The 27,508-nt window shown below is 41.0% G+C and overlaps 6 protein-coding genes and 1 non-coding gene across 10 annotated transcripts in view; 4 read left to right on the forward strand and 3 right to left on the reverse strand.

The window, feature by feature from the left end:
- The first annotated feature begins 484 nt into the window (after positions 1-484).
- Positions 485-556, forward strand: TRNAW-CCA. Its single transcript has one exon. It is a non-coding gene; the product is annotated as a tRNA-Trp (tRNA).
- LOC104804147 (UBP1-associated proteins 1A) lies at positions 522-4,653 on the reverse strand. 2 transcript variants are annotated; one of them, XM_010528336.2, is made up of 3 exons: positions 3,168-4,653; positions 1,445-1,480; positions 522-1,338 (listed from the first exon to the last, which is right to left on the reverse strand). In XM_010528336.2, the coding sequence occupies exons 1-2, from the start codon at positions 4,300-4,302 to the stop codon at positions 1,467-1,469; spliced, it is 1,149 nt and encodes a 382-aa protein (XP_010526638.2). In that variant the 5' UTR covers positions 4,303-4,653; the 3' UTR covers positions 522-1,338; positions 1,445-1,466. The 2 variants fall into 2 exon arrangements, with proteins under 2 accessions (XP_010526638.2, XP_010526637.2); XM_010528335.2 differs by having other exon boundaries at positions 694-1,338; positions 1,445-1,938.
- A 98-nt stretch (positions 4,654-4,751) lies between these two features.
- On the reverse strand, positions 4,752-6,868 carry LOC104804148 (UBP1-associated proteins 1B). The gene is given in 2 exon segments (XM_010528337.1): positions 4,752-5,266; positions 5,268-6,868. Coding segments are annotated over 2 exon segments (1,017 nt in total). The 5' UTR covers positions 6,116-6,868; the 3' UTR covers positions 4,752-5,097.
- Positions 6,869-7,229: 361 nt separating this feature from the next.
- Positions 7,230-11,098, forward strand: LOC104804151. The gene is made up of 7 exons (XM_010528338.1): positions 7,230-7,482; positions 7,890-7,975; positions 8,458-8,604; positions 8,707-8,815; positions 9,339-9,462; positions 10,173-10,446; positions 10,873-11,098. Exons 1-7 carry the CDS (start codon positions 7,359-7,361, stop codon positions 10,978-10,980), a joined length of 972 nt encoding a protein of 323 aa, XP_010526640.1. The 5' UTR covers positions 7,230-7,358; the 3' UTR covers positions 10,981-11,098.
- A 1,563-nt stretch (positions 11,099-12,661) lies between these two features.
- Positions 12,662-22,144, forward strand: LOC104804152. Of its 2 annotated transcripts, none has more exons than XM_010528339.2 (8): positions 12,662-12,798; positions 13,402-13,566; positions 14,055-14,128; positions 14,457-17,556; positions 17,732-20,276; positions 20,677-21,131; positions 21,506-21,622; positions 21,723-22,144. In XM_010528339.2, exons 2-8 carry the CDS (start codon positions 13,501-13,503, stop codon positions 21,858-21,860), a joined length of 6,495 nt encoding a protein of 2,164 aa, XP_010526641.1. In that variant the 5' UTR covers positions 12,662-12,798; positions 13,402-13,500; the 3' UTR covers positions 21,861-22,144. The 2 variants fall into 2 exon arrangements, with proteins under 2 accessions (XP_010526641.1, XP_010526642.1); XM_010528340.1 differs by lacking the exon at positions 12,662-12,798 and adding an exon at positions 12,818-12,921.
- Positions 22,145-23,355: 1,211 nt separating this feature from the next.
- On the reverse strand, positions 23,356-25,756 carry LOC104804153 (dual specificity protein kinase splA-like). 2 transcript variants are annotated; one of them, XM_010528342.1, is made up of 3 exons: positions 24,479-25,756; positions 23,935-23,967; positions 23,356-23,682 (listed from the first exon to the last, which is right to left on the reverse strand). In XM_010528342.1, exons 1-3 carry the CDS (start codon positions 25,428-25,430, stop codon positions 23,657-23,659), a joined length of 1,011 nt encoding a protein of 336 aa, XP_010526644.1. In that variant the 5' UTR covers positions 25,431-25,756; the 3' UTR covers positions 23,356-23,656. The 2 variants fall into 2 exon arrangements, with proteins under 2 accessions (XP_010526644.1, XP_010526645.1); XM_010528343.2 differs by lacking the exon at positions 23,935-23,967 and having other exon boundaries at positions 24,479-25,755.
- Positions 25,757-27,076: 1,320 nt separating this feature from the next.
- Positions 27,077-27,508, forward strand: part of LOC104804154 (protein SCO1 homolog 2, mitochondrial-like) — a 2,381-nt gene continuing 1,949 nt past the window's right edge. Inside the window, exons 1-2 of the mRNA XM_010528344.1 lie at positions 27,077-27,266; positions 27,480-27,506. Of these exons, the coding sequence (XP_010526646.1) occupies positions 27,196-27,266; positions 27,480-27,506 (98 nt within the window). The 5' untranslated portion in view covers positions 27,077-27,195. The remainder of the gene's footprint in view (positions 27,267-27,479; positions 27,507-27,508) is intronic.

Below are 27,508 nucleotides of genomic sequence, written 5' to 3' on the forward strand. Positions count from 1 at the left end.
TAATATATATGTAAAAAATAATAATGGCATTACGGATGATACAAGTAAGATTCAGGAATTCGCTTGGATTGGACCGTTCAATATGACGTAACGATTTAACTGATTTTAATTGCGTTGGATGGGACGGCCGAAGAGACAAGTCATCGGGGGCCTTTGCCAACACTTCCGATGGACACGAGACTATGTCCGCCTGCGAGTATGGAGAACACGTGCTACTCGCTATCTGACCCGAACACGTGGCGAAAGGGAAACCGATCATCGGATCGTGGATGAGTACCCACACGGGGATCTCGTGGAGTAACAGCTGTATAACAGTGGTTCATCGTTCCTAATGATGGGATTTTATTTTTAGAAAAATTGGTAGGGTAAAGATCTCGTGAATAGTGAGTGATTTTGGAGTATATGTAAAAATCTTATTGGCCGGGAAGCTAAAATATTATTTTTTATTAATTGATTTAAATTCCAGGAGAGAGATTTAACAACAGGATCCGTGGCGCAATGGTAGCGCGTCTGACTCCAGATCAGAAGGTTGCGTGTTCGATTCACGTCGGGTTCAATTCTCCCGATCCATAACGATCCTAAATTTTTTACTATTCTAATTAACACCCATATTTTTCATTTTTTCCAAGAATAGCCCAAATATTTTACTTTTTTGCATTTTGCGCCCCCTGATCTATCAAGAATTCCAGTCTCTGCAAAAATTTTGTGCCTCTTAGAAATAGTAAGTAAATACAGTACCCAACTAGAGTGATCATCCATTTTCATCTCATTTCGGCCAAACGTGCGGTCGTCTCCCGCCATGGCCTAATATCGTGTGTTGATCTAAAAGTTAAAACTAACAACACGGGAAATGGTTTATCCGATATGGCCGAATAGCCCCATGAGAAATGAGAACCAGCAACCTGGGATGTTACCAAATCTTTGAAGAAAGAGCCCTTCACCTGTCTTCCTCTGCACAAATCATTTCCACACACATTTGAACACTGTGCCGATCTTTGTGCCGTTGTGAGTAAGAAAGAGAGCTACAAAACAAAAGGGGAACCATTTTGATATAGAAACATAACCCTTTATGGCTCCCACCCATATTGTTACCCTTCTTTGTAGACCCCGATAGGCCAACCATGCACTGAAAGAAGCATCTCTCCAGGTTTTGGGGGCCTCCGGGATTTATAAGAGAGTCTCTTCAATATATATCCAACTTACGGACATATTAAAGATTGACCAAGTTGATCTTCCGCAAGCCAGAATGTGAAGTACAAAGCTTTGTGTAGGCCAGTGGACCGGAAATAGGTCTAGCTCCTACTAGATTCTAATTCCTGGCCAGTTTTTATCCTAACCCTGCTCACAAAAATGTCTTGAGTTTTAACAGCGTACTTGCTTCATAGATACAACACAAACAAGTAGATGCAGATAAAGATAACTTAATCAGGAAGCGGTGACATACCCCTGGAGTCCGCAGAGCATCATTATTTGCATACACCTGGCTCTCAGAAAGACGGGCTAATAATGTTTCAAATTTCACAAAAAATTACTATGCTTTTGTCCACTAGTTATCTTGGACAAAACAAAAATGAAGAAACCTCGTAAAGAAAAGACAGAACTCGGGCATGGTGCAAGTGTCATCAATCAATGACTTAAGGGGGAAGAAACATGAAGAGTTTCACATGTGAAAGGCCTCATTCTATGGAGCACTACCAAACCAAAAAAAAATGTGAGCAAAAGGGTAACATGAAAAGATAAGAAGAAGAGATACAACAAAATGCCTAGAAGGGATTTTGATAATTTGATTACGATATCCAGAAGTTAATACAACAGAAAGAAGTGATACGATTGTCAAATGTCAATGAAAATCTTAGGAGAAAGAATGTGAAAAAGAACATGACCCGACTCGAAAAGTGAATGGTTACCATTCTCAAAGCTCATAGCCCACCATGCCATCTGCAAAGCCCGAAGTCCATTCACATAAAAACAAACATAATATTTATCAAATAACTTTTGAGCAATTGAGAAGATAGAAACATGAGTGATCAGAACCCGCACGAAGATATCCAATAAATCCCGAAAAGGAAAAACAAAAACAAAACGTCAAAAGGGAACTGCAATACACAGAATCGAACTCAAATGAGAAAGAGTATAAAAACTGGCATAAAATAGCGAAAGAAGCTCGCCTTGAAACATATTAGTGTTTTTCATTGACACAACATTGAAATCAGAAAGAGCCATATCTAAGGCAGAGCAAGAAAAGGATCAGAATGAGACAGCGAGAAAGATGGAGAACAATTCAGACCGTAACATCAGAGAAAACATATGAGCCGCAAATGCAAGGCTCAAATAAAAAATAAGATAAAAGAATGCGAATCGTAATATACTTCTGAGAACTCAGCTCGAAAAATTCAGCAGGCGACATCACCAATATTCACTCAAGAATATGAAAAACTTGGAAGAACAAAACACAAATCCTACCCCCAACAAGAAATAAACTTCTCTGAACCGTGCCAAAGGAGACACTGGCGTTAAGTATATATAAAAACGAAAACTGAAAGTACAGAGAAAAAACCAACAAGAAGAAAATAAGGAAAAACAAAAACAGAAGAAAACCAAAAAGAAGAGAACAGAAAAATCAAACGCAGAGGACGACCGAAAAGAAGAAAAACAGAAAAACAAAACATAGAGGAAAACCAAAACAGAAAATTAAAAGAAGAAAAAAAACAGAAATCGCTGAAAACAAAGAAAACAGAAGACTAGAGTCAGAGTGATACATTCAGCAACAGCCAGTTAGAGGATAAGGCACTGGAATCTTTGATAAACATTCAAACAAGGATCCAGAGCAAATTTCACTTCGAGAGATAGTGTTGCCTAACAAAAACAATTTAACTACAACCTATTTCCAAGCCAACATAATCAAATCCGGTAGAAATTCATCCTAATAGCCAACCTTCTTTAGGCTTAAAACCAAACATCAATCCCCAGCCTAAAATGTGGATACAAGTCGAGAGCTTTATGGCCTGTATCTACCTAAGAAGCTTAAGACCAGACAACTTCTAAGAATCCCGAGCTGGAAAGAACATCATCCATTTTGTAATCCAAACAAATTCTTCAAAACACAATTTTAAAGCAGAAATTGCTAAAACACAAAATGAGATCTTAAAAGGTCACAGTAAACATACCATCTATAGGAATAGGATGAGTAACTGGGAACGACCCATCGGCCTCCTGATCGCTGCCACCCCTTATTTTTCCGATATGGGGATTTGGATTAACACTCTGAAAACTCTCACCTCTTAAGTAATGCAAACCAGCTCCACCACCTGGTCCTCCAACTCCACCAGAGCTCGTTTGCACCAACCGGTCCAACCCGCCACTCACAAAGCCAGAACCGAACCCACCGTTGTCAAACGCACCATGGCTAAGTGCACCTGCCAACACCGGATACATATATCCTCCTGAGGCTCCTAGAGCCTGGTCACCCAATAATCCAGACCCGTAAACCAGGTTCAGACCTGGATGCTGTCCTAGCAAAGACGGCACCACGGCGACACCACCGCACAATACCTGTTGTCCCTGAGGTGGCTGCTGCTGCTGAACCAGGTTAATCTTCACCGGTCCCGTTTGCTCCTGCCCCTTGGTTGCGGCCGCCGGCCCCATCGATGCCAGTTGGCACGTCGCTGTCCGGTTAAGGATCTTCTTCTTCGGTTCCTTCAGCGCCAATTTCGCGCCTTTACTCGATTTGAACAGAACGAATGCGAACCCTTTGGCCTTCCCTGTGGCCTTATCCATAACGACGTTGCACTCCTCGATCTCTCCGTATCTCTCAAAGACATCCAGTAGACACTGGCGCGTGGTCTCCCACGGGAGACCGTAGACAAAGATTTTTCGGTGGGTGACATCGCAGTCGGCAACGTCCAGGATGGCGGAGAAGATCGAGGGTTGCTTCTCCGCGGCGGAGCAAACGAGGTCGACAAGCTGTTCCTTGGAATAGGGTTGCAGAAGCTCCCGGAGCTCCGCCGGGTCGAATCCAGACTCCGAGTCGGAATCTTTGTCGTCGGCACTAGAGTAGGGATGTGACGCCGAGGATTCGGGTTTCGATATGTTCTTCTTATCGATTTTCTTGGATTTGGGCTTGGTGCGCTTGCGCTTCCGAGATTTGTCTAGGGTTTTCACCATGGCTGGCTGGGGAGGAGCGAGAAAGGATTTAGGGATTGGGGCTTTAGTTTGAGGCTGGGAATTTTCAAGCTGCCTTGTATTATTTACAACACGTAGAACTCCAACAAATACGAATGAATTTAAAACCTCTTTACGCATAACGACATGAACTCAAATGGTTATTATAATTTATGTCCTCTCTCAAGACACGTGTGCCTCGGCAGCTCACGTGGTCAAGACCTGCAATATGTACATTAACATAATACGAGGAAACAGGAGATGTAAACAGATTTTGTTCTCAGATATTCTTCCCATGATCACTGAAGCACGCTTACAAGGAATATAGACAAGGAAAAACACTTATACAGAGAGTCCTCCAAGGCCACAGGAACTGAACATCCCAAGATCCGGAACTAGAGAGATAGTCCATGTTTTGAAGGGAAGAGATGGGCATTGCAAAACTCTTAAAAAACATCAACGAAGAAAGAAGAAACAAATATCAAAGATATGGAGTTGGAAGCAAAGGATTGATCCGCTGAAAACTGGTCACTTTGAAAACCCTTTTAAGAGAGCGAAGCCAAGTGCAGAAACGGAGGGGCTTGTGTACATTTTCAGACAACAAAAACATATTCTAGCCATTGGTAAAAAAACACATCTTGACAAAGAAATCTCGAACCAAGACCCTGTGAGCAAGACAGAGACCAGATTGAAAGGTGCAAACCGAATGGCAAAAGAAAGCGTAAGAAGCTCCGGCCAGACCGTAAGTAAGATATCATTAATCATTAGCCTTAGCTGAAAGCAGAGGCAACTCCTGTGCCTCAACCAAAGTTAGATGCAAACGTTCAACAAGATTTCAAAGGCTAATCCTTGCCGATCTCATAACTAAGCAGAGTCATTCCACATGTGTCTGTCCGCCAATCCCGAAGGCATCGCTCTCCAGTGATACTGTCTTTATTACCTCAGATACCAAGCTCGTTCTCCACCGCCGCCGCAACCTCCGTGGCCATCGGCAGCATATTGGCCCAACATGCCCATGTGGTTCGGTGGCACCATCAAGCCCTGGTTCATTACACCAGGGCCAAATGCAGCATAGTTCCGTAGATCAGCAACCACTTGGTTCCCCCATTGCTGCATACATTGGGTTAAAACCATGAGGCTGTCCGAAAAAGGGGATGTTTTGTCCGGCGAACACTGACGACCCGATATGGTGCTGCAGCGCGTTCTTGACCACATGTCCGTGAGCAAGCTCAAGCCCAGACACTTCATTGTGATTATTAGCCATCTGGGTAGGATCGATCTTCACCTGTTCAACCCCCTCCCGCCCTTTCCCATCCCCAGACGGCCTCCCCAACGCCACACGGCAGACCACGGTGCGATTATGCACCTTCTTCTCCGGACTTTTCAGTGCCTTTCTCGCGCCCTTAAGCGTCTTGAACAGGACGAAGCCGTATCCTTTGGTTTTGCCCTTTTTATCCGTGACCACGATGCACTTCTCTATCTCCCCGTAGGGTTCGAAAGCCGTCTCGAGTCTCTCACGCGTCGTATCCCGTCCGAGACCACGCACGAATATCTGCCGCTGAGCGACCGCCGACTCATGGACGGCGGAGATTAACCGACAACCCTTCTCGGCGTTCCTGCATATGAGATCGATAAGCTCTTCCTTCGAGTAGGATTTCAAAATCTTTCTGAGGTCTTCAGGACCGTACTCGGACACATTTTTAGCAATTGGGGTTGGAGTGGAATAAGGATTGGAAGGAGCGGCCCGAGCGGGTAAGTAGGTCTTGGGCACTTCGAATTTCTCTGGTTTCTTGTGTTTCTTCTTGCGTTTATCATTCTTCACGGGTATTGCGGGATTTTCGGATTTGTGTTTGTGCTTCTTAGAGATTTTCTTCTCCTTCACCTCGCTCTTGAGCTTCTCCTCGGACTTGCTGTGTTTCTTCTTCTTCTTCCCCTTGTCTTTGGCTTTCACCATGATTGACGGTGACGGCGACGTCTTGTAACTGTTTGTTGCTCATTTTCATACATAGTCAACATCGAAAGCATCGTCCGGGTGGTGTAGTAGGTTATCACGTTAGTCTCACACTAGAGGTCCCCGGTTCGAACCGGGCTCGAACATTTCTTTTTATTTTTTGTACGTGGATTTTTTTATATTTATCTAAAAATCAAAGGTTTATGAAAGAAGAACATATAAAGAGGAAGATGACAAACGGAAGAAAAGAGAAATGTAGAAGCAGAAGCAAAACACCATATATCATATGAAGAAGAAGATGGGTAACATCAGAGAAAGATTCGTTTTTCACGATATGAGAATAGAGTGAAAGAAGATTAAAGAAAAATGAGCTGTTGTAGCCATAACAAAAATCTAAGAAAGATGGAGAATCATGAGAGGAGTGATTTTGGTGTGCAAAGACTGAAACACAGAAAGCCATGACCATGGCGTAGAAACAATTAGGGAAAAAAAACTATGGATGAAAAAAAAACAAAAATGCGGAAGCAAAGTTATAGCTCTGATACCATATCAACTTTTGATAAAAACATCAAAAGCCATTGAAATAAGATAGAGTTGCAGAGATAGAGATTAAAAAGAAAGTAGTAATAGGAAGATGAAGAAGAAGGATTTAGAGAAAGTTCTCTGTTATCTTTACAAAATAAGAAAAGTGTTCCTTAAATACAATAGAAGAAGAAACCCTAATAAACCCTAACCGAACTAAACCAAAGTAAACCAAACCATTCTAATACTAAAACATTGGATTGGATTCTTGCATATTACACACACATATATACATAATTAATCAATGAGATTAGAAAAAAGAATAAACAAAACTGTGAATTCCCAATGGTATGAAACAAACAATGATTGAAATAATTAACGGACAAATTTGATCGTATTTTTAGCAAAAACATGAGAACGAATTGAAATCACGAAAACGTGGAAAGCCCAAAAGCCCATATTTAGATTATGAGAGGCCTTCTTAATACAAAGCCCATCTTAAGATCATTTCAACTTGTGATAACACGTGTATTCGACGAAGGTCGGAGGACATAAACGTAAAATCACATATAAAGAATAAAGAGCACTTTCCTCTGCCGGCAAAAGAACCGGTGCCGGGTCATCTCACTTTTCTCCTTGTACCAACCAACCCAACAACGCCCAAAACAGAATCTGATCGAAGCTTCCTCTCTCTCTCTCTCTCTGGGTATTTCTCAGATTAGGGATGACTGACCAATCGGAGTCGTCGCCTCTGGTGCCGCCGTTGCCAATGGCGGAGCCGAGTGAGATCGATCTCGAAGCGGGGCCCGGTGAACAGATTCAGTGTCGAATTTGCCTTGAAACTGATGGTATTCACTGAAACCCTAGATTACTTTCCGTCTTGATTTCACTGCCTTGTAGTTTTTCCACTGATTCACATCCCCTTTGCGGGTAATCCTCAATTGGGTCCTGTCCTTTTCTGATGGGGTTTTTTATTTTTGGCCTTTCTAGTGCTCATAAATTAACGAAATTTTATGAATTCGGGCCATTATGTCTGGTTGTATATCATATAAATACAGTTGAGGTTTATTGGGTTGGGTGCTAATACTCATGATTGATATGCTTAAGTAATTCTTCTAGCTGGTAAACGAAATTTGATGCACCGATTTTTAGTTTTGAGTGATTAATGATCGTGAAGAAAGAGAAATGGCTAGCGAATTCGATTTCACATCATGCTGCTTTTGGTGGTGGCATTCTGTTTGTTTGTTTGTTTCAGGTAGGGATTTCATAGCTCCATGTAAATGCAAAGGAACGTCAAAGTATGTACATCGGGAATGTTTGGATCATTGGAGAGCTGTGAAGGTATAGAATTTAAATTTTATCTCAATTCTGACCCAGGTTTATGGATTGGATTGGCATTCTTAAGTGAATACCTGTTGTATTTGCGTGGTTTCAAATATGAAATACCTGCGTAGTTTTCTTTTCTTTTGGTGATGGGCTTTTTATATTAAGGTGCTGGAAGGAAGGCCCCTGTAGTGTAAAAGTTGCCGAATTGCGCTTTTGTTGCATGAGGAAAAAAAAATACTTGGGAGTCATAAATAGGATATGCATACGCCTGGTTTCAGAATGATGAATGATTTATGCCTATGCTTTCGACTTGGTATATATGTCATTGTCAACATGATTCATGAGTAATGATTACATTCGTTCTTTTCCAGTGGTACATGGGTAGCTTTCTTAACTTAATAAGGTCTTGCCAATTTATGAAATGATAATCTCCAGCGATCCTAGGATTTATCATGAATAACAAATAGTAATGCAGCAATAATATCATTTGATTTCAGGAAGGGTTTGCATTTGCACACTGCACAACCTGCAAGGCCCCATATTATCTGAGAGTTCATGGTGCTGCAGATAGGAAATGGCGGACAATGAAGTTTCGGTTCTTTGTTACTCGAGATATTTTATCCATATTTCTTGCGGTTCAACTTGTAATGTCTCATTCTTCATCTGGGTTCTTGTTTTTTTCTTTGATTTCAGCATTTGCTTATACATCTGATTCAGGTTTCCTAAATGACTTCTTCCTCTCTCAGGTAATTGCTGCACTGGGCTACTTGGTCTATTTTGTAGATGGTTACCAACAATCATGGCTTCGTCATATCTGGGGTTTTGACAGTGAGGTCACGTTTTATTACATGTGTGGTATGATCCCAAGAACTCCTGTAGTGTTCAATATGCTCCCACATCTCTGTATGGATAATTTGAATTTTGCCATCTGTGCCAATTTTCGGCGGTAGGGTACATTTTCTGCCGTTAACTATAGGCATGGAAAATGCTGGGTTTGGTACTGTGCACACATCCAAGTTAATTTTGATCAGGAATTTGTGCTTCTGTTTGAAGGAGTTTTCTCTTTGATGATGTAATGTAGCCATCCATACTCTTTTCTGTATTCCTGTCCACATTGTTAGAAGGGAAGTAAGTAGGCTTAGTTAATCCTTTTGGCTTAGATCAAAAGATTGGGAGGGTTAATCATGCACTAACAAAATACCATGCAGGATATTGAACAGCAACGAGAATTTCCAAATTAAGTTTTTGATAATTATTGTTCTGTATTTAATATATCCCCTCCCGAAATTTCATATTTTAACAAAAGTCCGCCAAAATGATTATTTAACTATATCTACTCTTTTAGAACATTCACATGACGATACTTGTTATTGCTCAGGAGCTTTGTTGTTCTTTGCTTTGCTGGGTCTATCTGGATGCTTCATAACTTGTTATGATCGAAGAGTTCGGAATGACTTAGCTCAGCCTTGTCGAGAATTATGTCTCTGCTGCTGTCACCCTGGGTATAACTGTAAACCTTGATTTCCGTTTTATTTATTTAGTTTCGTTTGGTTACGGGCGAGATTACTGGTATCTTCCTGTGTGGATCTGTCCCTCCTTAACCTGCTGTTTTTGTGCGCTTTTTCCTTTTTCTGGTCTCGAGTTAGTGTGTATTATTTAGTCATATCAGGAAGCTTTATGGATTAAAATCGGGATCCCTGGGGAAAGGATTGGATGGTTTATTGTAGGATTTTTTTGGAATGATGAAAGAAGAAAGTTTGTTTCGAAGAGGAAACTTAGTTATATAAAAATTATTGTAAACAAAGACAGTCTTTAGATGGATTAATATTTTTTTTTGGGGTAAGAGGCAAGCTTCTGGATTTTACTCACCAATTGGATGTCCATAGGTACGGGTTTAAGGGCTGCCCGATCGCACCCATGAGTTTGTTCTACTTGTACCTGCTGTTGACAGGTTATATCGTTTCATTTGTAAGGTAGTTCTTTGGTGCAGGACAGAATTGGGATATTAGAATGATTTAATTGTTTAAAGAATCTTGGTTCTTTGTTTTCTGAGCTACCAATAAGCTTCCTACTACAGATATTATCAAGACCAAATGAGATGATATGTAAATGTGAATTTAATCGATTTGCAGATATCTCTAAGTGTCGCATGATTATGGGTTTGATTTGGAGTTATTCATTGTGTAATTGGATTGGACTTATTCTCTTGCAGGATATGCGCTGACTGTCACCTACCGGGAACTCTTTGCATGTGGACCGACTGCACCGCATGCTTTGAAGGATGTGCCAGTGCAGCCAGTGAATGTGGTGGCTGTATAGGAGGTGCTGGGGAGGCCGGATTGCCATTGCTCTTCATTATGGCATTGATAGTTCTAGGTCTATTTACCGTAATCGGCATATTCTACAGTGTATTAGTGGCCACCATGGTTGGACAGCGCATTTGGCAGCGCCATTACCACATACTGGCGAAAAGAATGCTAACAAAGGTGAGTTTTTGCCGTAGATTTCAAGCTTTTCTCTTTCCAAGCTAGTGCCAAAGATTGCTTATGAACACCCGTTAGTTCTAGCTTTGTTAGCCAAGTTCACCTGCTTAGAGATGCTGGCCACTTAGTAATCTTTCTTGATTTATAAGTCAGCTTAGGATGTTAAGATAGCTGATAACCTTTAACATATCGGATGTTTAGAAATTATCCGAAGAAAAAAAAAGCTCCGTCCTTTCTTTCCACCTGCTTTTTAAGATGAAATCAGCTTATCAGGGATGGTTTTTGCCCCCTCCTTCCAGGTCATTGAGAATAATCTTATATGTAGCAGTAGCAGTAGCAGTAGCAGTCTTCAACCGTATGATCAATCTTTTTTCCTTACAAGTTTAACATTGGCGGCTGAATTTCCTTCATAATGATTAATACCAACAGGAATACGTGGTTGAGGATGTAGACGGAGAGACGACGGGATCGGAATGGTCGCCTCCACCTCTGCCGGCCGAGCATGTTCACCAGCTTAAAACGCTCGGCCTTCTCTGATTCAGCCCATTGTATTATGGATTGTACATTCCCCTTCTTAAGCGATACTAAACCTTACAGATCTTGATATCTCTACCTTTTTCTCGCAATATATACTCGGTCTTTGGACCAACACTCACCTTTGATTCTTAATGATAAACTAGCTAAAAATAAATTGACCCCGTGGGATACCCATGAGATCGAATATCCGAAAATATAACTGTTTGGTAATTTGTCATGATTCGGAAAAATCTGAATCCGAACTTGTAATTCCGACTCTTGATCTTGTTGCATTCATCTTCGACTTCGTCGGATAGGATACCTATGAGATATCCGATACCCATAAGATCGGATATCCGAAAATACAATAATAGAAACGAGAATAAAATGATTCAGCAGATGACCATGTGCATGTGATTCGATGAATCATTGGTGTTTCTCTCTCACGACATTATTAGTTAGAGCATCTTCCTTCCTTTTGTTCCTAAATTCTCTCTATTTTATTACAGTTCCATGCAATTGGTCTTTTCTTTTTTTACAAAAAAAAAAAAATCGTATTCTTTGGAGGAGAAGAATCTGGTTTGTTGCATCAAGATCGAAACTCTATTCAGCCCAAGACTATTGTCATTCTTGTTATTATCAAGAAGGGTTTTGCATTAAAAACCAATGATTTAATGTAACTGATGAGTTTTGCAATGCTGTATTAAAAAAGAACCCAACCGGCATCTGAGACATCTCTGATTATTATTATTAATTGTTGTTGTTAATATTTCTCCGAAATGTTTATTATTTTTGTTTGTTAATAGTGTTATTTACTTCACGAGGGAGGAAATTACGTAAGATATAAATAAGCTTTGTTGGATGATTTTCTGACACACACACAAAAATCCATAAAAAAAAAATCAATAATGGGTCACATTTTGCAGCCAACTAGGAGAGAGAGAGAGAGAGAGAGAGAGAGAGAAGACGGATGGGTTGTCTTTCGCTAGACTTCATTTCCAAGCCGCGAGAGCCTCTTCTGATAACATTCACAAAAACAAAATCTCTGCTATTTCCTATTTTTTCAAAGGAATATTTCTTCCTGAAAATTCAAAGGAAAAAGAAGTGCAAATACCACGCCTAGTTGTCATTTTCTAAATTTATCACAGCGCAGAAAATATCCACATTGGATAATTGATATAACTTCTAAAACAAACAAAAAATTTAAAATATAATTACAAAAGTAACATATAATTTAAACACTGATTTTGATATTAAAAATATATAATTACTAATTCTGATATTAGTAGAATATAATTGTACTTGTGTAATTTTCGCTTTATTCAAGATTCAAATATTCATATTTGGTTGGTTCACCATAAAAGGAATACATAATTAAATATCCATAAATTTGTGTTGAAATATAAAAAATAATTATATAATATTATAAATATATTTTATGATAAATTTTGAAAAATATATTATATGTAATTTATAGAACAAATATCTATATCTTAAAAATTATATTCATTTTTTACTAAATAATAATTCACATAAAATCATAAGTTAGATAAAAAAAATGAGAAACCGTTTTGCAAAATCTCCACATTCAGCCGAGTCGTTTAAGCCGAGCCGAGCTGATTAGGGAGTCGTGAAGTTCTCTCGTCCTTGTTGTCGGTGGTCCAGTTCGGCTCCAATCCGATAACAGTCTCTCACCAGCCCACGCACAGCTCTCTCTCTCTCTACTCGTCAAGTCAAAGTTCAATCTCTCGTCAGGTTCGCTTCTCTTCTACGAAACAGACAAATGCAGCACTGATTGTGCTTCTTCTTCACCCTTCGTCGTCTCGCCTTCTCCTTGAGGTCAGTTCGGTTTTCTCCTTCTGTCGATCTATCTATCCCTTTCTGCATGTAATGTTGGTATCGGATCCCGAAGATTTCGCCTACACTAAAATTGTTGATGCGGCTTCAGATGCGAGATCCGAGGTCCGAGATCTAGCTCTATTTTTCCTTAGATTCTGTCCGATTTGACTTCTGTATTCTTTTTCACTTTTCGGCCTGTATTCGGACTGGGTACATATCGACATCCCGTTATCCGCTTTCTCGATAGCTTTCAGTTCAGTTCGGTCCAATTTTGGCACGATTTTAGTGGCCGCGTTCATTGGGCTCTTTGTGTTGAAATCCGGAGAGTTTAGATTTCAGTGCATGCTAACCGTGTTCAGATTTTGTGAAGAAATTAACTGTTTTCAAAATTTCAATTGCGGTACTCGGTTTTGCTTCTACTCTAGTTTAGTGGAGTGAACTTAATCTATTGAGGTTATAATCTCCAAATGCAATATTGTTCAGTTCTTCTTATCTGTATCTGGTCGGATTGGATTCTGAGGAACCGGATTCCGCCTCTTGTCTGATCTCAGATTGTATGATGTGTGGCGTCGTAATTTGAATTCTGTTGTTGTGTTTCTGCAGGGGCTTTGATGTTCTAACGATCGCCTCCAGGGTAGATCTGGATAGGGGCAAGGTGTCTGGGTCTACTTTGTTTTGAGAATTTTGAAGCCGAAACAAAATATGGCAACTGCACTCGGATGGAGATTTTCATCTGCCAATGGCAATGGCCTTGCCCCAAATGAAACTGTAGTTTTTTTAATTTCTTTTTCTCCCTGATTTTGCTGTCTAGGCGTTAGGTTGAGTGAATAATATGATGAGCATCACCCTAAGAATTTATAATAAAGTTCATTGTTGGTTTAAGATGCGAGCTTAAGATAGCAGCTTTGCTTCACTATCCTTCTGCAAAGTCAGATCTGGCTTGTTGTTGTGGTGCACAAGCTTTTCCGGTGCATCTGGCAAATGACTAAGCTGATTTGTTTCTTGAATTTGGATAGGATTTTGAAGTTATGATTAATTCAATTGGGTTCTTTCCTCTAAAACGACTGTTTTTTCTTCATTATGGTTCAGCGATATTAAGAACCGGCCTCGTTCCAACATGTTAAAAGTCAAAATTCATAGACTGTTGAGATGTAGGACAATAGTCTTACAGGTTATTGCTGCCACAGTTGAAGGTTATTCATCCAATCTTTCTTGTCTTTTTCAACTTATTCTGTGTTTCCCTCTCATGATTACAGGAGAGAAATGGGGATATGAAAATTCAAGATTCAGAGCCCCCTACTCCACATTCAAGCGCAAGGATGGGTTTGAGGTAATGAGAAAATATATTCTGTACTGCATGGGAGCTGAATGTTTCCATCTGAAAAAACTAGGCAACTTTGGTTTATTTGCCGTGTAACCTTTGTTTAACAGTAACAGATTGTTTAATAATTATGTCCTATTCTTTCTTTTTTCCCTGTTTCTCCAAGTGACAATCTCTTCCTTGAAATTCCTTCTATAAGTACATAGTGGCTTTTGATGATAAAGTATTCATCTGAATTTGTTTCCTCTAGGTCCTTTCAAGTAAAAGATGACATCTTTTAAGCGTACAAGACCTTCCTCTTAGTAGCTTAGTATCTAACATTGTCCACTATCTGCAGAGAGCGCACAAACAGCATGGAGGATCCTGATGGGACACTGGCTAGTGTTGCCCAATGCATTGAGCAGTTGCGCCAAAGTTCATCATCTGCGCAAGAAAGAGAGTATTCTCTGAAGCAGTTGTTAGAACTTATAGATACACGTGAAAATGCTTTCAGTGCTGTTGGATCGCACTCCCAAGCTGTGCCAGTACTTGTTTCTCTCCTTCGATCGGGATCACTTGGAGTGAAGATACATGCCGCAACTGTTTTGGGTTCACTTTGCAAGGAGAATGAACTTAGAGTGAAAGTGTTACTTGGGGGATGCATTCCCCCTTTGCTTGGTCTTCTGAAGTCCAATTCAGTTGAGGGACAGATTGCTGCAGCAAAAACAATCTATGCTGTTTCCGAAGGTGGGGTGAAGGACCATGTTGGATCAAAGATTTTTTCAACTGAAGGAGTTGTACCAGTTTTGTGGGGACAACTGAGTAGTGGAAGCAAGAAGGGAGATCTGGTCGATGGTTTGTTAACTGGTGCTTTAAAGAACCTTTCTAGCACCACCGAGGGATTTTGGTCTGAGACAGTTCGAGCTGGAGGGGTGGATGTACTTGTGAAGCTGCTTGCAAGTGGGAAGTCGAGCACACTATCTAATGTGTGTTTCCTTCTTGCTTGCATGATGATGGAGGATGCGTCTGTGTGTACTAGTGTATTGACTGCAGACATTACAAAACAGCTTCTCAAATTATTAGGATCAGGTAACGAAGCCTCGGTGAGGGCAGAAGCCGCTGGTGCTCTCAAGTCTCTTTCTGCTCAGTCTAAGGAAGCAAGGAAAGAAATCTCTAATTCTAATGGTATTCCTGCTTTGATAAATGCAACAATAGCTCCGTCGAAAGAATTCATGCAAGGTGAACATGCACAAGCACTGCAAGAGAATGCAATGTGTGCCCTTGCCAATATCTCCGGTGGTTTGTCGTATGTGATATCGAGCCTTGGTCAAAGCCTTGAATCTTGTTCCTCGCCTGCACAGACCGCTGACACTCTTGGGGCATTAGCTTCAGCCTTGATGATATATGATGGAAAAGCAGAATCTACCAGGGCCTCAGATCCGATGGTCATCGAGCAGACTCTGATTAAGCAGTTGAAGCCTCGTCTGCCGTTCCTTGTGCAAGAACGTACCATAGAAGCTCTTGCAAGTTTGTATGGGAATTCCATACTCACTGTTAAACTCTCCAGCTCAGATGCAAAACGTTTGCTCGTTGGTCTTATAACTATGGCAACGAATGAGGTTCAGGATGAGCTCATAAAGGCTCTTCTGACACTGTGTAACCAAGAAGGTAGCTTGTGGCATGCACTCCAGGGCCGTGAGGGAATTCAGTTGTTGATATCTCTTCTGGGACTTTCATCAGAACAACAGCAAGAATGTGCAGTCGGACTTCTTTGCCTTTTGTCTAATGAAAATGATGAAAGTAAATGGGCCATTACTGCTGCTGGGGGTATACCTCCGCTTGTTCAGATTTTGGAGACAGGTTCTGCCAAAGCACGAGAAGACTCTGCAACGATCCTTAGAAACTTGTGCAATCACAGCGAAGATATACGAGCTTGTGTTGAAAGTGCCGATGCTGTCCCTGCTCTGCTATGGTTGCTAAAGAATGGTAGTCCAAATGGGAAAGAAATTGCGGCCAAAACATTGAATCATTTGATTCATAAGTCGGATACTGCAACTATCAGTCAGCTTACTGCTCTACTGTCCAGTGATCTGCCTGAGTCCAAGATTTATGTTTTGGACGCATTGAAAAGTATGCTCTCAGTGGTGCCACTGAATGACCTGTTACGTGAAGGCAGTGCTGCAAATGATGCTATTGAGACCGTGATCAAGTTGATGAGCTCGATAAAGGAAGAGACTCAAGCTAATTCTGCGTCAGCTCTTGCTGCCATTTTCCAAAGCAGAAAGGATCTGCGTGAGAGTGTTCTAGCCCTCAAAGCTCTTTCCTCGGCCGTAAAACTTTTGAATGTGGAATCTGAGAAGATCTTAGTTGAGTCCTCTCGTTGTCTTGCTGCTATTTTCCTTTCAATTAAAGAGAGCCGCGATGTTGCCGCTGTTGCTAGAGAGACATTGCCTGCACTGGTTTCTCTTGCTAACTCCTCTGCTCTGGAGGTTGCTGAGCAGGGAATGTGCGCATTGGCCAATCTTATGCTGGACAGTGAAGTATCGGAGAAAGTCATTGCCGAAGAAATTATTTTGCCAGCCACGAGGGTTTTACGTGAAGGGACAGTGTCTGGAAAAACCCTTGCCGCCGCAGCGATTGCTCGCCTCCTTGGTCGGCACCAGATTGATTCTGCATTGACAGATTCAGTGAACCGTGCTGGAACAGTTCTTTCCCTTGTTTCTCTTCTAGAGACTGCCAATGGAACACCTGATGCAATATCGGAGGCACTAGATGCACTTGCTATTTTGTCAAAGTCGAGAGCTATGGGGAATGTCAAACCAGCTTGGGCAGTTCTGGCTGAATCTCCCAATTGTATGGCCCCAATAGTTTCGTCTATCGTTAGTTCTGTCAATCCCTTATTACAGGACAAAGCTATTGAAGTGTTGTCAAGAGTTTGTCAGGATCAGCCTCTGGTTTTGGGGAACATGGTCAGCAATGCCGCTGGTTGCGTACCGTGTGTAGCTAAAAGAGTAATCAATTCCGGAAACCCTAAAATAAGAATTGGCGGAGCTGCTGTTATCATCTGTGCTGCAAAAGTTAATCAGCGGAAGGTGGTGGAAGATCTTAATGAGTTACATGTGTGTACCAACCTCGTTCAAGCACTTGTGGAAATAATAAATTCATCTCAGACTTCTGTGCGAGACCAGGAAAAGGATGGCCGAGAAGATATATGTATATATATACATTCTAAACATGAAGGAGAAGAAGAAGTAGGAGAAAAAGAAGAGGAAGAAGAAACAGCAAGAAATAGGGAGGGTCACAAGGGGGCAGCAGCTATTTCGGGTGACAATCTAGCCATCTGGTTGCTCTCGGTACTTGCTTGTCACGATGAAAAGAGTAGGATTGTTATAATGGAGTCAGAAGGAATTGAACTACTTACTGACAGAATCAGCAACAGTTATCTCCGATTCACCCAGGTATTCAACTCTCTTGCACAAGACACTTATTTCAGATCCCATCTTGTTAAGAATGTTAATTACAAATCACATGTTAAAATTCTAAGTAGAGTTTAATGTATTTCCTACTCATTTTGGGGAGACCTAAATTACCACATAGTGCATAAATGCTAATACTTGGGAGTATTTTTTCCAGATTGATTATGGAGAAGATAGCAGCATATGGGTCAGCGCATTACTGCTAGCCATTCTTTTCCAAGATAGAGAGATCATTCGAGCAAATGCAGCAATGAAGGCCATTACAGTGCTCTCAAATTTGTTGAAGTCAGAGGAAACAGCAGACAGATATTTTTCTGCCCAAGCAGTAGCCAGTCTTGTCTGTAATGGCAGTAGGGGAACTCTCCTGTCTGTTGCGAATTCCGGTGCAGCAGTTGGGCTTATAACCTTACTTGGATGTGCTGATGTTGACATAAAAGACCTTCTACAGTTGTCAGAGGAGTTCAGATTAGAGCGTTACCCGGACCAGATTGCCCTGGAGAGGCTCTTTCGGGTTGAAGATATTAGAGTTGGAGCTACTTCTCGAAAAGCGATTCCCTTGTTAGTTGATCTACTAAAGCCGATTCCAGACCGGCCTGGTGCTCCACAACTTGCACTTAATATTCTAACTCAGCTTGCCAGAGACTGTCCGCAAAACATGATTGTCATGGTGGAATCAGGTGCCCTAGAAGGCCTCACAAAATATCTTTCTCTCGGCCCACAGGATGAACAAGAGGAAGCTGCAACCGATCTTTTGGGCATCCTATTTAGCAGTGCTGAAATCCGAAGACACGAGTCGGCATTTGGCGCAGTCAGTCAACTTGTAGCAGTTTTACGTTTAGGTCGAAGGCGTGCAAGGTACAGTGCTGCCAAGGCATTGGAGAGCCTGTTTTCTGCCGACCATATAAGGAATGCAGAGTCAGCTAGACAAGCTGTTCAACCATTGGTAGAGATTCTCAACACTGGTCTAGAAAGAGAGCAACATGCTGCTATTGCTGCGCTCGTTCGGCTGTTGAGCGACAATCCATCACGAGCGCTGGCTGTCGCGGATGTGGAGATGAATGCCGTGGATGTTCTCTGCAGGATCCTCTCTTCAAACTGTTCGATGGAACTGAAGGGTGATGCGGCGGAATTGTGTTACGTTCTTTTCGCGAATACAAGGATTAGGTCTACAGTTGCTGCAGCTCGATGTGTTGAGCCATTGGTGTCTCTCCTTGTAACCGAGTTCAGCCCGGCTCAGCATTCAGTTGTACGGGCACTGGACAAGCTTGTTGATGATGAACAATTGGCTGAACTTGTCGCTGCCCATGGTGCAGTAGTTCCTCTCGTCGGCCTTCTCTATGGTAGGAATTACGCTCTTCACGAGGCTATATCCAGGGCTTTAGTGAAGTTAGGCAAGGACAGGCCTGGTTGTAAACTGGAAATGGTGAAAGTCGGAGTTATCGATTGCATACTCGATATACTCCACGAAGCACCGGATTTTCTCTGTGCTGCCTTTTCGGAACTGCTCCGTATTCTTACAAATAATGCTACTATTGCTAAGGGACCATCAGCTGCCAAAGTGGTTGAGCCACTTTTCTTCTTGTTGACAAGACCGGAATTCAGCCCCGATGGACAGCACAGTGTGTTGCAAGTTCTCGTAAATATCCTCGAGCATCCACAGTGCCGAGCTGATTACAATCTTTCTCCGCACCAAACAATTGAGCCGCTAATTCCGTTGCTCGATTCTTCAGTTCCAGCCGTACAGCAGCTGGCAGCTGAGCTTTTGTCTCATCTGGTCTTGGAGGAGCATCTACAGAAAGATCCATTGACACAGCATGTAATCGGTCCATTAATCCGTGTTCTTGGATCCGGCATACACATATTGCAGCAGAGAGCTGTGAAAGCTCTCGTTAGCATCGCTCTAACGTGGCCAAATGAAATAGCTAAAGAGGGTGGTGTCAGCGAGCTTTCCAAGGTCATACTGCAAGCCGATCCATCTCTTTCCAACATGTTGTGGGAATCGGCAGCATCGGTTCTGGTGATCATTTTGCAGTTCAGCTCCGAATTTTATCTTGAAGTCCCCGTCGCCGTTCTCGTAAGACTCCTCCGCTCGGCCTCGGAAAACACAGTGGTCGGTGCACTAAATGCTCTTCTAGTGCTGGAAAGTGACGATGGGACAAGTGCCGAAGCAATGGCTGAAAGCGGCGCCATAGAGGCTCTCCTTGATCTTCTAAGGTCTCACCAGTGCGAGGACACGGCTGCAAGATTGCTCGAGGCACTTCTCAACAATGTCAAGATTAGAGAATCGAAAGCCACGAAAACAGCCATTTTGCCCTTGTCCCAGTATCTCTTGGACCCGCAGACCCAGGCTCAGCAAGCACGGTTACTGGCAACTCTGGCCCTCGGCGATATCTTCCAGAACGAAACCCTAGCTCGAAGCTCTGACGCTGCTTCTGCTTGCCGGGCACTGGTCAATGTCCTTGAAGAACAACCCACGGAAGAAATGAAAGTGGTGGCCATATGCGCTCTGCAGAACCTCGTTATGTATAGCCGGTCCAACAAAAGGGCTGTTGCCGAGGCAGGTGGTGTCCAGGTTGTCTTGGATCTGATTGGTTCCAGCGACCCTGAGACATCTATTCAGGCCGCAATGTTTGTTAAACTTCTCTTCTCTAATCACACCATTCAAGAATACGCATCCAGCGAGACTGTTAGGGCAATAACTGGTGAGATCTCGACCACATCCTCTTTTCGAGTTGTGTTCTTTCTACTTGTTTTTGTCTAGGGTTGGCCATTTTGTGATTCTTTAGGTTAGATTTGGTTCTGTTATTTGGATATTAGAAAAACTATAACCATTCGGTTTTTAGATTGAATTCAGTTTGGTTTGGTTTAGTTTTATTTTGGTTCGGATTCAGTTTTACTGATAAAACTCGTTTTTCAAAGAAATTCAGTTTTCCGGTTTTAAGAAATCATAACGATTCGGTTTTAATATCGGATTCGGTTTGTTACGGTTATGTATTAGGGTTTGATTATTCGGCTATTAACCAAATTTACCACACTAATTCTGTCTTATCAGTAAAGAAAAATCGTTTTATATCTTCCATAATGCTTCTGTTGAATGTGCAGCTGCAATCGAGAAGGACTTATGGGCAACGGGGACAGTGAATGAGGAGTATCTAAAAGCTCTAAACGCTCTGTTCAACAATTTCCCGCGTCTAAGAGCCACGGAGCCCGCGACACTAAGTATACCGCATCTAGTGACGTCACTCAAAACAGGATCAGAATCAACTCAAGAGGCAGCCTTGGACGCATTGTTCCTTCTAAGACAAGCGTGGACAGCTTGTCCAGCTGAAGTTTCCAGGGCACAGTCAGTTGCTGCCGCCGATGCCATCCCGTTATTACAATACCTTATACAGTCTGGTCCGCCAAGGTTTCAGGAGAAAGCCGAGTTCCTCCTCCAATGTCTTCCAGGAACTCTAGTGGTGACCATCAAGCGCGGAAACAACATGAAGCAATCGGTCGGAAACCCTAGCGTTTATTGCAAGCTCACCCTCGGCAACACTCCTCCTAGGCAAACCAAGGTAAATTCTCATTCTTTTTATCATTGTTTCCGAGTCCAGGAATATGTAATTACTAGTAGTTGGACATTTCGGTTTTCGGTTCGGGATCGGTTTTAGAAAACCTATATCAATTCGGTTTTTATATTACATTTGATTCGGTTTCGGTTTTTAATGATAAAAGTGATCGTTTTCCAAAGATTTTTTTTCGGTTATTTTTATATTTGGTTTTAGGAAAATCGTAAGGATTCGAGTCGGTCATGTAGTTGGGTTTCGGTTGAATATCCTCCCCTGGTGGTTACGTATATGTGAGCTTTACTTAGGATATGGTTCTTGGGGGCCCGGCCTGTCGATGACACTGACATTCTTTTTCACTGTTGCGCTCTTTCTGTTACCAGGTGGTCTCGACGGGTCCTAACCCAGAATGGGACGAGAGCTTCGTCTGGTCATTCGAGAGTCCTCCAAAAGGCCAGAAACTTCACATCTCATGCAAAAACAAAAGCAAAATGGGAAAGGTAATCAATCAGAAAAACAAACTCAATATCACATTCATGCTTTCAAATATGTTTCTTTCTTCTCCTCCATCCGTGACTGAATTTATTAAAAAAAAAACAGAGCTCGTTTGGGAAAGTAACGATACAGATCGATCGGGTGGTGATGCTGGGAGCGGTGGCAGGGGAATACACTTTGTTGCCGGAGAGCAAAAGCGGACCCAGGAACCTCGAGATTGAATTCCAGTGGTCTAACAAGTAAGTTAAAACCCCACACCTCTTTCCTCTCCCTTTTTTGGGTGGATTTTTCTGTTAGGACGAAAGAAAAAGATGAGAATGTTGGCAAAACCTCCTTTCCCCCTTTTCTAAGTGTGTAACGTGATGTGTATTTATAAAGCCAGTGTATATAGTATAGTTTGCCACCGTTACATGAATGAATTCTCTCTCTCTTTTGGATTTTTGGGGTTATTATTTGTAGTGATTCAATTCATTTGTAACATTTCGGGTGTGCCCTTATGACAGAGAAAAAGAAACAATTATGTCTCAGCGTTCTTTTGTGTGTGTTTCTGAGGTTATTAGCATGGTCCAGTCCGCTTCACTGCCCATCTCCTAGGCATCATCACTATCTCACGCAACTAATTTCACCTTCCGGGTTACTTTTTTTAAAACCAATCCCAAAAATTCAAATGAGAAGTCTACGAAAGCTATAAGCTAACCCCGTGTCTAGAACTAGAAGCCTGTATGTATTAAGCTCATTCTCTGCTTTTATCTTTTGGCATCTTGTCTAATTTCTTTTGGAATCCACGTCATCGTGTATTACTATTTTTTATCATTATTATGCACAAATTGTATAAAGTTGATAATTCAGAAAACCTAGCTAGTGATCATGGATGTCTCCTTTTTTTTTTGGGGTAAGTACATATCTTATACCACTGCATAAAAAAAATATCGATTAGGGAACAAACAAAATAAAGGCATCCATCTTAATACATTTATGTTCAATCCTTCACATACGTGACAAACTTGCATGCATGCATGCATGCGTGAACTGTTGGTTGGTCGGGATAGTCGTTTTAGATGTCTCAACGACAAGGGGAATCCAATGGAATGGTTTGATAAGACTTTTGGTTGGATAGTAGTTAGATCTGATAATAACTTCACTGTAAAGCCATGAGAGAGAGAGTCTCGAACTTTTGCCTTTCGTTTTATTTAAATATTCTTCGGAATTCAAATTTTGAAACGCACCCATTATGCGAAATGCTCTCAAATTTGACTTTTAAAAAGGAAAGAGAGGGAAGATTTGGTGATGTGAATTCAAGAGAAATGTTGGTTATTTGACGAAATATAGAGCATTACCAATAAGATTAGTAGGCATCGGTCACATCCTTTAAAATGGGTTTATGAATGTATTGGAACCCATCATTGCTGCAATAGCTAACTAATGTCATGTGGCCTGACAACGGGCCACCATTACCATCTTCCTCATCATCACCATCACTATCTTCCTCGTTTTTGTGCTCGAAACATGTTACCAATATATGTTTCGACTTTAGGTTATAATATAGGTTTGATTTTCTGAATATATATATATATATATATGTATATGTACATTTCTATAATTGTGATTTGTGAATATATATATATATATATGTGTGTGTGTGTGTGTGTGTGGCTTATGTTGTTATGCCTTGCTTTTGGCGTGACTGGTCCCAAATCTAAACCTCCTAAAATCATGTAGCAAATCATTTGAATTCTATCCACAGAAACAAACAAATAACTCTTTGTCACCAAATCCCTATGATGAAATAAAAGCTTTGATGTAGATTTGATTCTAAAAGATTGCGCTTTCCATCATTCGTTATATATTTTTCAAGTTGTTTTTTTTTTTGTAAAGTATTTTTCAAATTGTTAGAAAGCGAAGATCAGAGAAAGCGAATACATGTATCTAATACCAATTAAATTTAATTAGAGGGGAAAAAAACTTTATGGTTGCATTCCCATAATGACGATCCAAGCAGACCTTTTTTATGCTCTGCGTGTCACTCGACAAATGCGTTTTCAGACAGCCTTTGTGCCCTTCGTTACTACTTGCACCGCAAAATCCCAAATATAAAAATGAACGAAAACATTTTATGTACTTGAAAATATTAAAAATAGAGGTAGGTAATGGTTAGCAACATACAAGACAAATAATGGGCGGATCCATTTACATGTTAATGGGTCACATGCCCCCCAATTACCTAATTAGATTTTTTTAATTTATGTATAAATTTTTTTAAAAATACCAAATGTCCCCATAATAAATATATCATAATAAAAATTTCAAAAGAAATTACCAAATCCCGAGAGTTGACATGTTGCTTTTGACCCTGCACATATATGTGTCGATAATAAATATGTATATACATCTCGTTTTGCTCACTGCATGTTTCCAGAATATATGTCCACAGCCAGTCTCTGGTGCACAACTACTACGCATTATTTTTATTATTATTATTTTTTTTGCATGTAAATTATCCACGCGATCAAGGCTAACCAATACCCACCAACACGAGTTTATGGAAGAACTAAAAGAAATATATAATCCAAGATCGATCACCAACAAAACCCACAAAGATGTCAAATTGTTGTTCCGATCCAGAGAATAATTAAATGCATGCGAACATATATGGTCTCATCCCTAACCCAAGAGCCAAAATAATACCATCGATATCCGCTCATCATGCAAGATCAAATCTTTCATCGTGTATTGCCTATACTTGTAACGATTTTAATTTGATTAGCTTCAACCGCATAGATATAGAATTTCCTTTTTATCTTCTTTTTTGGTTTCTCATGTTCGTTGGTCAGACGAAGAACATAGCCAAGATTCGACCATACCTTCGTTCCTAGAAGCTGTCGTCGGATCCTCCACTTCCTTATTGCCGCCATTTTCAGTGATCAATCTCAGAGAATTATCATCATGGCGATCAAGATCACCAAAACCTCCGCTATCACCGTCTCTGTTCGTCGACGTCGACGGAGGATCTGTGCTCTGTAATCCACCAAGACCAAACCCCTCCGCGAAAAAATTCGTTTTCAGAATCTCATGTTGATCACTCCTAGGGTTTGTATTCGAGACCGGAACTTGGAGAAGAGACTGCAAGTGAAGATTATGGAACACATCACCAGAAGAACCATGAAGCTGGCTGTCATTGATAGAAGCCCTCAGCAAGGATTCCGAGGAGAGCGGATGAGATGTGGGAACAAGTTTCTGACCAAAAGGTCGTAACAAGAGATTGTAAGAAGCCGACGAGGAGGAAGACGACGGAGACAAGCCGAGGAAGGTGTTCAGACGTGTGACGTTGCCGGAGAACAGCGGCGGAGCTGGAATTCCGGTGAACTCCTGAACCATCGCTCTGAAATTCGAAGTGTCCGTCGTCAGAACCGTCGTCGGAGCTCTTCTCGACGCTCTCGATCTCTTCTTCGACCTCTTCACCACTCCCATGATGTTGTTCTGATGCGTCTGTGGCGGCGGAGGAGGAGGAGGAGGGCGAGGAACCGATGAAGTGGGGCGGAAGCCGGGTTGGGAAGTGGTCGGGTCGGATCGGGTCAAGAAAGAGAACGAAGACGACGATGGCGATAATAAGGAATTGTTGTCGAAGTAGTTAGACAGCAAAGAGTTGTCGAAGTCGAGTTGCTCGGTGTGGCGGTGCTGCTGCAGCGGCGGAGCTCCGGAGAGGTGGCGGTGGCGGTGGTCGAGAAACGCCGAGAGAGATTGATCGGCGCGTGAATCGTACTCCTCATCTCCGCCGCTCGAAGATTGCATACTACTGCTATTTGCAGAATCCATTTCTCCTCAACCCACGAAAACGAAAAGCACTCCTTGTTTTTGCTTGATCAAGACATAAATATTTATGCGTATATACGCATATGATTTAGGGTTTATTGTAATTCTTTTCCCTAAGATTCTGCACGAGAGAAAGAGAGAGACTTGATCATCGGAAACTCTCGAGGGGGATAAGGGTATTATCGTTAATACGGCAACAAAACCCTGTTTGTTTTTTGGCCCCAGTGTTGGGTGCGAAAGAAGAAAATTAGGGTTTGAGATTTGAGAGGTTAGGCAAGAAGAAGGAGGAGGAGGTCCAGAGAGCAAACGCAATCAATAAGTGGTTCCACTACTATCATGCACCAACATTGTACTATATATACATACATACACACATACACGTCATGGATATACGTATAGGTTGTAATAATTGGGTTTAGATATGGAAGTTGAATGTCTTTTTTAAAAAAAAATATTACTCGATATTTTTTTACTACCGTATGACATTTTTTTAATAACCCTCCTTAGAATATTGAACCAAAATATTTTACTACTATTTATAAAACCCTGAAATTCTACAAAACTATAGTAGTATTGTTTAGTTTTTTTTTAAAAAAAAATACCATACAATATAAAAGAATTTAGTCAATTGAATAATTATTAGCAATGATGCTCGGCGCCCGCAGCCTTTGACTTGATCGATCAGCCTATCAAAGCCTTTGGATAAGTATATATAGATCTCCGTAATCTCTTTTCTAATCGATTTAATTAAATCCATTAATTGCAAAAATTAACGAAACGCATATTAAAATTATTGTTAATGCAAATGTAATATAAGAAAAAGATCAAATATTTTATTACTTCAGGCAACAGATGCATGCCTTTCAATGACGACCAGAGCATTCCGAAATCGTTCTCACTGATTTTATAAAAATTTTCAAAGAACGTTTCTCTTATTCAATATAAATTTCCATCGACTTTCAAGTTGTTTGATACTGAAATGTTTTTTTTTAAACTAATTAACATTCTATACAAAATGAAACGAATATAAATTTTACGAAGAGAAAAAAAAAATCGGAATAAAAATTAATTGTAACCTGAAATAAACAGCCTTATCATATATGTTATAAAATAAAAACTTTAGTGATGGACAATTTGCTGAGTAATATAAGACATCACGTCAATCTGTTGATTAGTTCATATGAATGAAATTATACTAAACAACAAGTAACCAATAATGACTTAATGATTAATTAATCCAAAAGAAAGGTTTTGGGCAGACGAAAAAAATACTCAGTATTCGAAACTACAGAAGAAAGACTACTAATGGAGGAATATATATATTAAATTAATTCGACTGGAAATGATTTGATTGATTAATTAATTAATTAATTAATTAATTAAGACTAATCTGGACATGATAATTAGGATATTTACATTGGATCCGAATAATTGGTACCATGATTATTTAAACCCGTGACATTGTTTGGGATCATATCATATAATTAAAATATATTATAAAATTAAAACGGTCAAACAATGGATTGTGGGCTAAGGCCCAATAAGAGAGGAGAAGCGTGGAATTTGTGTCCGTTGGTTGTTAGCCCACTCATCTTGAATTGATTTCTGGGTTTAAATTTGGGGAAGAACACAGAGAAGACAGGGGAAAGGGAAGAGCTTGGGCTCCAAGAAAAAGTTGTTGACGAAGGAAGCGCGAATTTCGGGTATCTTTGGGAAATTGAAATAGAAACAGATTTGGCAATGAGCCTTTCGTTTTCTCGGGAAACCAATGTTCTTTTCTCGGCGTGTTTTTCTTTCCTCCAAACTGGGCCCGACGCTTGCGGTCAATCTGCTGCGAAGGTTACAGCCAATCCCTAGAGTTCGAAGTTATTTTGCCCTTTTACTCCTGATGCGAATATGAATGTTCTTGCTCGATTATCTCCCTGTATACTCATATTTGGTGCGAACACTTCCGGGGTTTTCATCCCCACTGATTGATTTCTCGTACTGGAGCTTTCTGTTGAATGTTCAGTAGGAAGCCTCTTGAATCTAATCATCTCATTTCACGTTTAGGTCTGGACCTTCTAAACGAACTCAGCGGT

The sequence above is a fragment of the Tarenaya hassleriana genome, unplaced genomic scaffold (genome assembly GCF_000463585.1).
Source record: "Tarenaya hassleriana unplaced genomic scaffold, ASM46358v1 Cleome9, whole genome shotgun sequence".
Lineage (NCBI taxonomy): Eukaryota > Viridiplantae > Streptophyta > Magnoliopsida > Brassicales > Cleomaceae > Tarenaya > Tarenaya hassleriana.